The sequence below is a fragment of the Parambassis ranga genome, chromosome 4, assembly GCF_900634625.1.
Source record: "Parambassis ranga chromosome 4, fParRan2.1, whole genome shotgun sequence".
NCBI classification, from domain to species: domain Eukaryota; kingdom Metazoa; phylum Chordata; class Actinopteri; family Ambassidae; genus Parambassis; species Parambassis ranga.
Genome location: NC_041025.1, coordinates 25,039,454 through 25,050,064, shown reverse-complemented (window position 1 = coordinate 25,050,064; position 10,611 = coordinate 25,039,454). Strand labels below are relative to the sequence as shown.

The 10,611-nt window shown below is 49.3% G+C and overlaps 1 protein-coding gene across 3 annotated transcripts; it reads right to left on the bottom strand.

Annotated features, from left to right (window-relative positions):
* Positions 1-23: 23 nt before the first annotated feature.
* On the bottom strand, positions 24-9,983 carry palm1a (paralemmin 1a). 3 transcript variants are annotated; one of them, XM_028403173.1, is made up of 10 exons: positions 9,862-9,983; positions 6,218-6,263; positions 5,167-5,247; positions 4,190-4,317; positions 4,051-4,114; positions 3,922-3,943; positions 3,802-3,855; positions 3,596-3,661; positions 3,273-3,404; positions 919-2,987 (listed from the first exon to the last, which is right to left on the bottom strand). In XM_028403173.1, exons 1-10 carry the CDS (start codon positions 9,864-9,866, stop codon positions 2,437-2,439), a joined length of 1,149 nt encoding a protein of 382 aa, XP_028258974.1. In that variant the 5' UTR covers positions 9,867-9,983; the 3' UTR covers positions 919-2,436. The 3 variants fall into 3 exon arrangements, with proteins under 3 accessions (XP_028258975.1, XP_028258974.1, XP_028258976.1); XM_028403174.1 differs by lacking the exon at positions 5,167-5,247 and having other exon boundaries at positions 24-2,987; XM_028403175.1 differs by lacking the exon at positions 3,273-3,404 and having other exon boundaries at positions 924-2,987; positions 9,862-9,975.
* Positions 9,984-10,611: the final 628 nt, after the last annotated feature.

Genomic DNA, 10,611 nt, shown 5'->3' with positions numbered 1-10,611 from the left:
TGAACAGGAAAACGACATGTGCGTCATCACGAAGGTCACATGCTGAGGATGAAATGGTCAGCAAGACACACACAGCAGACTTTGTCTCCAGGCGGTCGTCATGTGCTGCGGTCACCATGGCGACAGCAGGTTAGGTCCGGTCTGCAGATGAAGGACATGAAGCCATTTACAGACGTCGCTATTCGTCAGCTGACGTGTGACAACATGGCTGCAGTGAACGCAGAGCATGGTGAGGTGCATGATGGACCGGATGGCTGTGTGCTGTCCCATGTTTAACACCGGCACTACATTTGTTTTCACAAGTTAGTTAAACATAAACATAACAAAGCAATAATTTGATCGCCTCCAAAAAAACTGATTCTCATTGGCTGCAGGAAAGGTTCAATCCCGTTCTTTTCTGGCGTCCTGCCGACAGGTATCCTCCTGTCATTGGTCCTGCCCAAAGCCCTTGATATTTGGATTCTGATTGGGTTCTATGGAGGGCTCTGGTGCTAGCGTAACACACATGGCCATGTGATTGGCTGCGTCTTTCCCTGCTGTCACACGTGCTACGCTGCGCTACATGCGAGATGGAATCTTAGGTCCTCACCAACGCCAAAAGCAAATGGACGCCCTTGAAGCCACCGCTAGCTGGCTAAACCACCACCGCTACTGCCATATACCAGTCTGAGTCCCAGTGTTGATCTGGGTGCTACAGTGGCAAGATCAATACTTAGCGATACTGCTAAGTAATCAATAAATTACAATTATTCGTTAGCCTAAAGTCATTAGCAAATGAAACAAGCAAAAACCAGAGCAGCCCTGTTCCACAACTGAGCTAGGCTTAGCCAGCTAACCATGGCTGCCACACTGCAGTTATCGCACTTTATAACATTAAATATATAAACATTAACATTAACATCATTCCCCCGACGGGTTCGGATGATGTGTCTGCTTAATGCAGCGAGCTGGACTAGCGTCACAGAAACCTCACTTCCTGCGGATCCTTCAGACGGCTGAAGGAGCTGAGGGAGGGGACGGGGTTAATGATCCGATCGACCGCTTCAGGCTGACGTGATAATACTTGTGATGAAGTATTTTCAGCTGCTTTGACACACGTGTGATCTGAGTGCGCCCTCTGTCTGCGGTTAAAGTGGGTCTGAACCGGAAACAAAGACACACACGGTCACTGTGTTCATTCAGGTTTATTCAGGCTACAGTCAACATTCTGCACCTGAGGGTTAATGGAAGGTATTTCTAATACAAGCAGAGCGCCCCCTAAGGACAGGTCTGTCATATCTAGTTAGTTTGGATTACTGACTTCAGAACTGTCATCTAGTCTACCTTAAAAGAAAAACATATTTTAATGCCGTCAGATAAAAACATCTAAACTTTTAAAAAGTCAAAAACTTTAAATAAAAATTCAAAAAATTGAAAACATTCAAAAGTTTGAAGTTTTATGTGTAAATATTGTTAAATATGAAGTGAAAATTTGAACCATCAGACGATCAACATGCAGGTTTGATATATCAATATATGTTTATGAGTTATTGGTTTAATGTTGAAAATGCTGCAGTTTATTTGTAAAAACAGAATCTGATGGTTGATAATTATGGTGACAATGAGGTCACAGTTTTTCAGTCGTCTCTCATCATAAACACTATTTAACCTCCTGCTCAGACGAGAAGATGGAGTGAAAACAAAATGGAGGGAATCTGATGGAAAGTGACGATGACGCCATGATGTAATGATCGTGACGTCACAATGCCCGTGACGTCACAATGACGCCATGATGTAATGATCGTGACGTCACAATGACGCCATGATGTAATGATCGTGACGTCACAATGACGCCATGATGTAATGACCGTGACGTCACAATGATGTCATGATGTAATGACCGTGACGTCACAATGACGCCATGATGTAATGACCGTGACGTCACAATGCCCGTGACGTCACAATGACGCCATGATGTAATGACCGTGACGTCACAATGATGTCATGATGTAATGACCGTGACGTCACAATGATGTCATGATGTAATGACCGTGACGTCACAATGATGTCATGATGTAATGACCGTGACGTCACAATGATGTGACGACGCCATGATGCGCCCAGTCGACAACTCGAACACAGAATCTCTTTCTGGTGCTTCTGCGTCGACGCGTCTGTCACGTTTATTTTTCCAAGAGAGGAGGGAAGCACTGATGCTAATGCTAAAGCTAATGCTCATAGATGCCAGGCACAAGTAGAAAAGTAGAAAAGGAAAAAGACTTTAAAAAAAGACTAGAAAATAGAGAAGTAAATAAAGTTTTACTGGTGAGGATGAAGCACAGGAAGTGATGTCATGTGGTTAGAGGCGGAGCTGTGGGTGGAACTTAGTTTTGGAGAGTCTCAGTTCTTTTTACTTTATATTTCTTTATTACAGCGGAGGGCAGCGCCCCCCTTAGATCACATGATGCTGCAGCACTTACATGGCTGCTTCTCCTTCTTTGTCTCCTTCGGTCCTCCCTCTGCCTCCCCCGCCTCCCCTGCTGTCTCCCCATTGAGTGACGTGGTTGTCTCTGGCGGTTTGGTGGAGGTCAGCGGGGTGGTGGGAGGAGGCGGATCCACGGCCCTCTCTCCTCCTGGTGATGTCTTCCCATTGTCGATGTGCACCAGCTTGGCCTTCACCGTCCCCTGCAGCCCCAGCACCCTCCTGGTCTCGTCCTCGTCTTCCACGCTCTGGTATCCCATGAACACCATAGTGACTGGGTTTTCGGCGGTGGCCTCTGCCGGACCCGGCTCTACGCCTGCTTTAGCCTCCAGCCCAGTGATCTCAACTGCAACCTGGGGCAGCGACTCGGGGGCCGCCTGTTCCTGGACCTCCACCGTGGGACGGGAGTGTACTGTGGTGACAGTCTGTGACATCATCGAAGCCTCGTCTGCTTTGTGGATAAGTTCCTCGACTTCAGAACAGCTGAGCAGGTGGACGCCGTCCTCACCATTCACCTCATGAACCACTGAGAGACAGAGAGAGACGGTCAGAATGCCGTTTGCCACTGAGCTCCAGGACCAATACAATCAGACCAGATCAGTGATGTCACTGTCCTTCAGCTGCAGACAGTCTAACTGAACGACAGGTGACCATCAGGTGAGTGGCTGAGGCTGTGGACTGTGTGCAGGCCGAGTCAGGTGCCACTTTAGGAGAAGTCCTTCTGACCATCAGAAGTTTAACTACAGTAAAGTTAATCGACTTCTCGTAAAGCCAGCTCTGGTGCATGTTTGGTTTTAACTGCTGATGTCACCTTTTCGCTCGTCTTCGTAAACTTTGACCCCTTGGTGGGAGAGGTCAACAGGAAGTGTGGTGTTAGTGGACAGAACCCTGGTTTCCCCCGTCACTCTGTCCCGCTCTACTTTAATCTCCACCGAGTACATGGCTGCAGAGGGGGAGGGGTTAACACACATGCTGATCTAAAGATGGCAGCAGTGACCACAGAGTGAAACAATGACAGACAGGAAGCTGTAGAAGACAGAGGACTCAAAGGGACAGACAGAGACACACAGACTGTTAGAGACAGACATCCGGACACCTGTCTACATGTGTCCTCTGAGGATCAGGGGCTCTCACCTCTCTTCATCTCCTCCAGCGCTGCACTCGGTTTGTCCACTTGAGGACTTTTGTGAACTTTCATTTCTGCAAGGGCTCATGGGAAAAAAGAGGCAAGCACAGCAAACCATCAGAAGGTCATCACAACACGTTCCTCCACCACTGTCATGGGTGTAATCTGATTAAACTCTCAGACATAATCATGTGTCAAAAGAAAGGAGTCTCACCGTGGAACACCTGTCCCAGAGGTGCCGGTCCGTCCTGACCTTTGACCTCTGAATCTGATTAGAGTGACATGTGAGGGGCGTCATGGAAACACGCCACAATGACAGAGGAGTAAAACGTACCTGCGGGGGGGCCGGATGTCACCTGGAGGAACACAGACAGGAAGTTCACAGCAGCAGCTTTCATTTTATGGCAGGAAGTCGGTTCAGATCAGATCAGTGTGATCTGTAATCTGATTACTCTGTACTCACAGGCGGGTGTGTCCTGGTCTCACACACAGTCCCGGTCTCCAAACCGATCAGCTCCTGCTCTAACCTGCATGCCACAAACAAACAATCAATGAAACCCGATCAGAGCCTCCTGCTGCTCCCACGTTAGACCAGGTCAGACCTATTGATGGTGTCTTCCAAGCTCCTGGTCTTGGCCTCATCTTGCTCCAGTTGTCTCCTGACCTCATCCTGTTCTTGTCCAGCAGAGGGGGCTCCGTCCAGCAGCCAGCGCTCCCTCAGAGCCTTGGACTGAACAGAAAACAGAAAACTCATAACAGACCTTAATCTGACGCAGGAGCAGATCTGTCATGTGCAGAGGGGGGGCAGTCTGAGGTTCAACTGAGACCACATGGGGCAGCAGAATAACAGCTTGTGTTCTGTTCCACAGCACGACACAGTGAAACTCCACGAGAGCGCTGACAGCCGAGGAGGGAAGGACCTGTATGACCCGGCAGCAGCTGCTCGGACCTCTTGGACTCCTGTAGCCATCACAGAGCTCCACAGCTCACATGGACCATGAAGTCTATAAACATTCAACTGTTCAACACATCGAAGGACCAGCGAGGGGGGCTGCACGTATGAGGGTCTGGGTTAGGTTTGAACGCTGCTTCTGTCGGCCGGCTCAGCCTTACTTCAGGGTCCTGCTGTGGTGGGTGGTGTCAGGCAACAAACGGCTCGTCCCTGCGATCAGCTGGAGGGAATTTAAAGCAGCGGCTGTGAGACGGACTTCCAGCGTTTCTGTCGTTCCTGCGTCTGCAGCAGATATTTTTACTTTGCAGCTGTTCAGGCTGCAGCTCGCCACACCTCTGGATCAGAATAACTCCGCACGGCACAGTGATGGCAGCATGGTGCCAACAACAGGCAGAGGAAGGGGCTGAATCCATCAGCTGAGCTCATGAAACCCTGACAATAATCACTGGGCATTATTCAACCTGCCGAGCTGAACCTCAGCTGGCTGCACACAGACGTCTGGGATTAAGTCAAACATACAAACACGTGGCTGCTGGTGGGTTCTTCATCAGGGGTACCATGAAACTCTGAATGATGGAACCTCGGTGCTGGTGTCAGGAAATAAGAGTTTTGTTTGTGTTGTCTCACCTTCAGGTGCTGCAGAGCTCGCCTGTCGTCCTCCAGCTGCCGCTTCTTGTTCTCTACCTCCGTCTGCCACTTCCTCTTCTCCTGAAGCATCATGGGAGCAGAGTCAGTTTGTTTTCTTTGATGTGGTGTCACAACCCATGGCTGAACCACCTCTACCAGCTCCGACAGGGTCAAATACCTGATGAGCTGCTGCAGTGTTTGACTCACATAAAGACACACAGAGCAGTTCCACTCTCAGATTGGTTGGTCTGAGGGGAGAGAGGGGACCAACATATGGTCTTCAGACACCTATTTTCACCTTAGCCAAATTGCCCTGTAGTTGTAATGGACGTGTGAGTGTAAATCTGTGATATTGTTTATGAATGAAAGAGATTTTAAACTCAACTGAAACACGCCTTTCCTTTCTCATCAGGCTTTACTTCTCTAGGGGTTGAGGTTTCTCCTACTATTGATAGACTTGTTCCCAATACCTACACATCCATGTTGGACAGGGTTCCTCCGCTGGTGAGCAGGTGAACAACACTTCCTAGCTCTATAATGGACGTGTGAATGTTCTGGAAAAGTCCACTTTTGTATCTTTATCTTTCTCCTGCTGCCCCTCGCCATCATTCTGTCCCTCGATCAGGAAGCTCTTCTCAAACATTCCATGGAATAACACAGCCAGGCTGAGGCTGGTCCCTGCCGTATGACAGAGGATTACAGTTGTGTGGAGTGGTATTACTCAGGTGGATCATGGGTTAAATCTCACTGCCACTCTGTCTACGATACCTTTGTGTGTGTGTGTTTCTGCCATGGGGTTATGCTGCTGTGTGTTTCTAAAAATCAAAATGCTTCAATAAATAAAACTATAATAACTTGACATGATTGTTTTCATGTTTTCTATTGTGTTACTTCACAAAATGAACTCTGAGCTTTAACTTCAACAATGTATTGTTTCAGTCCATGTTTACGTGTGTGTGTGTGTTTGATTTAAATGAATGTCAGGTCTACACTATCTTCTGCTGAGGTCACACTTCACTTCACTCAGTGCAGACATGGAAAGTGGACTCACTGCGATGAGCTGCAGACGATCCTGCTCACAGTGAACCTCGCTCACCCTGGGAGAAAGACAGATCCATTAGAGAACCAGCGCTGCAGACGTTCAAACATCCAAACCATTCAGACAATTCACTGTTTCCCATGATGCATCTGGACAGAGCACACTGCATCGTCACAGGCCGCCTGGACTCTGCATGTCCCGGTCCTCTGACTGGCCGGGTCAGCTTGCTGCTTCCCAGGCTCCTTTAATAGATTTGTCCTCAGTGCTGCACATGTTCTCAGTGTGTCCTGAACAGCTGACAGCAGCACGCTAACGCATGAACCATGGTCTGTGAATAAACCTAATCCTGCTGACAGTCTTAGCAGCTATCCAGAGCCCCTGTCCCTGCACAAGCCATCAGAAACCCAGACGAGCAGGAGGTCCAGACAGGTGTTGGCACATGGCAGGCATGAAGGAGGAGCAGGTACCACCGTGGCTCTGCCCTTGATGAGGCTTGTTGAGACCACGACAGACCAGAACTCTTCCACAGTCTGGCTGATGGACGATGAGCATCGTTCCTCAAACGAACAAGACGCACCATAGAGGTCGGACCCATTGTGTTTAGGCTGGGACCATGGCTCCCCAAGTATGTGTTACACATGTAAGTATGTGTTAACCCCTCGTAGACCAATGTCACAAATATGCAACATATCACTGCCGGTCTTAATGCAGATACACTGAACAAAAATATAAACGCAACACTTTTGTTTTTGCTCCCATGTTTCATGAGATGGACTTGAAGATCTAAACTTCATTCTAGATACACAATATTACCATTCCTCTCAAACATTGTTCACAAATCTGTCTAAATGTGTGATAGTGAGCACTTCTGCTTTGCTGAGATAATCCATCCCACCTCACAGGTGTGCCACATCAAGATGCTGATCTGACATCATGATTAGTGCACAGGTGTACCTCAAACTGCCCACAATAAAAGGCCACCCTGAAATGTGCATTTTGTTTCTGCTTTATTGGCGGTCTGGGGACTCAGAACCAGTCAGTATCTGGTGTGACCACCATTTGCCTCATGCAGTGCAACACATCTTCTTCGCATAGAGTTTATCAGATTGTCTATTGTGGCCTGTGGAATGTTGGTCCACTCCTCTTCAATGGCTGTGCGAAGTTGCTGGATATTAGTGGGAACTGGTGCACGCTGTCGTATACGCCGGTCAAGCACATCCCAAACATGTTCAATGGGTGACATGTCCGGTGAGTATGCTGGCCATGCAAGAACTGGGACATTTTCAGCTTCCAAGAATTGTGTACAGATCCTTGCAACATGGGGCCGTGCATTATCTTGCTGAAACATGAGGTGATGTTCATGGATGTATGGCACAACAATGGGCCTCAGGATCTCATCACGGTATCTCTGTGCATTCAAAATGCCATCAATAAAATGCACCTGTGTTCTTCGTCCATAACAGATGCCTGCCCATACCATGACCCCACCACCACCATGGGCCACTCGAGCCACAACATTGACATCAGCAAAGCGCTCACCCACACGACGCCACACACGCTGTCTGCCATCTGCCCTGAACAATGTAAACCGAGATTCATCCGTGAAGAGAACACCTCTCCAACGTGCTAGACGCCATCGAATGTGAGCATTTGCCCACTCAAGTCTGTTACGGCGACGATCTGGAGTCAGGTTAAGACCCCGATGAGGACGACGAGCATGCAGTTGAGCTTCCCTGAGACGGTTTCTGACAGTTTGTGCAGAAATTGTTTGGTTATGCAAACCAATTGTTTCAGCAGCTGTCTGAGTGGCTGGTCTCAGACGATCTCGGAGGTGAACCTGCTGGATGTGGAGGTCCTGGGCTGGTGTGGTTACTCGTGGTCTGCGGTTGTGAGGCCGGTTGGATGTACTGCCATATTCTCTGAAACGCCTTTGGAGACGGCTTATGGTGGAGAAATGAACATTCAATGCACGAGCAACAGATCTGGTTGACATTCCTGCTGTCAGCAGTGCCAATTGCACGCTCCCTCAATGCTTGTGGCATCTGTGGCATTTTGCTGTGAGACAAAACTGCACATTTCAGGGTGGCCTTTTATTGTGGGCAGTTTGAGGTACACCTGTGCACTAATCATGATGTCAGATCAGCATCTTGATGTGGCACACCTGTGAGGTGGGATGGATTATCTCAGCAAAGCAGAAGTGCTCACTATCACACATTTAGACAGATTTGTGAACAATGTTTGAGAGGAATGGTAATATTGTGTATCTGGAATGAAGTTTAGATCTTCAAGTCCATCTCATGAAACATGGGAGCAAAAACAAAAGTGTTGCGTTTATATTTTTGTTGAGTGTATTTAGAGACACATTCAAATGAACATTCTCTACTTAATGTAGGATCTGTAGTCTGCCAGAAATCCAGGCAGTGAGGGGTTAAACATGTTGTAAGCATGGGTTAAGTGTTTGTGTGTCCCAGCATGCAGCAGTGAAACAGTGAATCTGTGCTGAGATCAGCAGACTTTGTGTTTTTGTCCGGGTGAAGCTGGACTCAAAGATCATGAACAAAGCTGCCGTCTCCATGGAGACCAGACTCCACCACAGAGACTCTGAGTGCAGCACACTGCAGCAGCCACACAGTCTGGACCTGTGGGTCCAACACGGACCCACATCAGACACACAAAGGCAGGAAGGGTACCAGCTGCAGCTGCCAACAGTGAGAATGAATTATTGATCAGTTACTGACCTAAGATGGAGCCGAGGTTATTATTGATCAGTTACTGACCTCAGAGGGAGCTGAGGCTTTTATTTTAAGGGTGGAACATAACAGAACCCCGTCCCATCACCAGGTGTGGTCATCTTTTTCAGTTTCCCACCCACGGCGCCACCCAGCTGCAGCACCATCAGAACCATCACACTTCAAAATAAAACACGCCCAGAGTCTCAGCTGTTACTTATGAATGCTGAGCGGCCATTGGAACTTTTCAGGGCACTCTCCATCACTAACTGATTGATTACCTGTCCAGATGATCGATTGCTGCAGACATTCATCAAGTTTCTATATAATCAAAACACATTCTGCAGGTGTGTGACGTCAGTGAACACACGATGTTGAGGATGACGTCAGCACACAGGTTCTTCCTTCAGTTTCTGATACTACAATAAACTTTTTGAAAGTAACCACGCTTTTATTCTGAAAATACCACCGGAAGTCGCGTCGCACTAACACGTCCAGCTGGACTGCGGCTATTGATCACAAATCACAGAAACTGATCAATATTTAATTACTCGAGCTCCTGCTGCTCATTGATGAGAGACTGAGGGTGTCCGGCCTGCTTCCGCTGAGAAAAGTAGAGCACAGGGAGTGCCTGTGCCTCCGCGGCATCAGGACGTGGTTTGACCCTTCGCAGTCCGCCGCAGTGACTGTGACAGCTCAGTCTGGGCACCGACCCTCCCACCCGCAGCTCGCCCTGTTTACGGCCTCTGTGGAGGTCTGGCTGCTGATGCGCCTCCGCTCCGCGCGCCGGTCCTGACTCAGCGCTCTGATGCCGTACCGTGACGACACAGCCGCCCGCACGCTCACAAGAAGTTTACGTCATAAAGAGAAACGACACATACAAGAAGAAAAAGAACAAATAACACAGACTTAATAAAGATTACTCACTCCATGTCTGAGTTGAAATCAGTCCGCTGCACTCCCAATCATCTGATCCACATCCGAGAGGGAAAAGAGACCCGCCCACAGAGGACAGAAGAGAGAGCATGAGAGGGGAGGGGAGGAGAGAGAGAGGAGAAAGAGAGGAGAGAGGGAGGGGAGGGGAGAGAGAGGAGAGAGAGAGCATGAGAGGGAGGGGAGGAGAGGAGAGGGAGGGGATGAGAGAGAGAGGAGAGAGAGCATGAGAGGGAGGGGAGGGGAGAGAGAGCATGAGAGGGAGGGGAGGAGGGGGGAGAGAGAGAGAGCATGAGAGGGAGGGGAGGGGAGAGAGAGCATGAGAGGGAGGGGAGGAGGGGGGAGAGAGAGGGAGCATGAGAGGGAGGGGAGGGGAGAGAGGAGAGAGGGAGGGGAGAGAGAGGAGAGAGAGAGCATGAGAGGGAGGGGAGGAGGGGGGAGAGAGAGAGAGCATGAGAGGGAGGGGAGGGGAGAGAGAGAGACCATGAGAGGGAGGGGAGGAGAGAGAGAGAGGGAGGGGGGGAGAGAGAGAGGAGAGAGAGCATGAGAGGGAGGGGAGGAGAGAGAGAGGAGGAGAGAGCATGAGAGGGGAGAGAGGGAGGAGAGGAGAGGAGAGGAGAGGAGAGGAGAGGAGAGGAGGGGAGGAGGAGAGGAGAGGAGAGAGGAGAGAGAGCATGAGAGGGAGGGGAGGAGGAGAGGAGAGAGAGCATGAGAGGGAGGGGAGGAGAGAGAGAGGAGGAGAGA

Bases quoted from the DNA above. Each gene is read 5' to 3' on its own strand.
- palm1a (XM_028403173.1), bottom strand. The intron at 5,248-6,217 runs GTGAGTCCACTT...ATGATGCTTCAG, and splicing joins ATCGTCTGCAGCTCATCGCA to GAGAAGAGGAAGTGGCAGAC. The intron at 4,115-4,189 runs GTCTGACCTGGT...TGTGGCATGCAG, and splicing joins TTGGAAGACACCATCAATAG to GTTAGAGCAGGAGCTGATCG.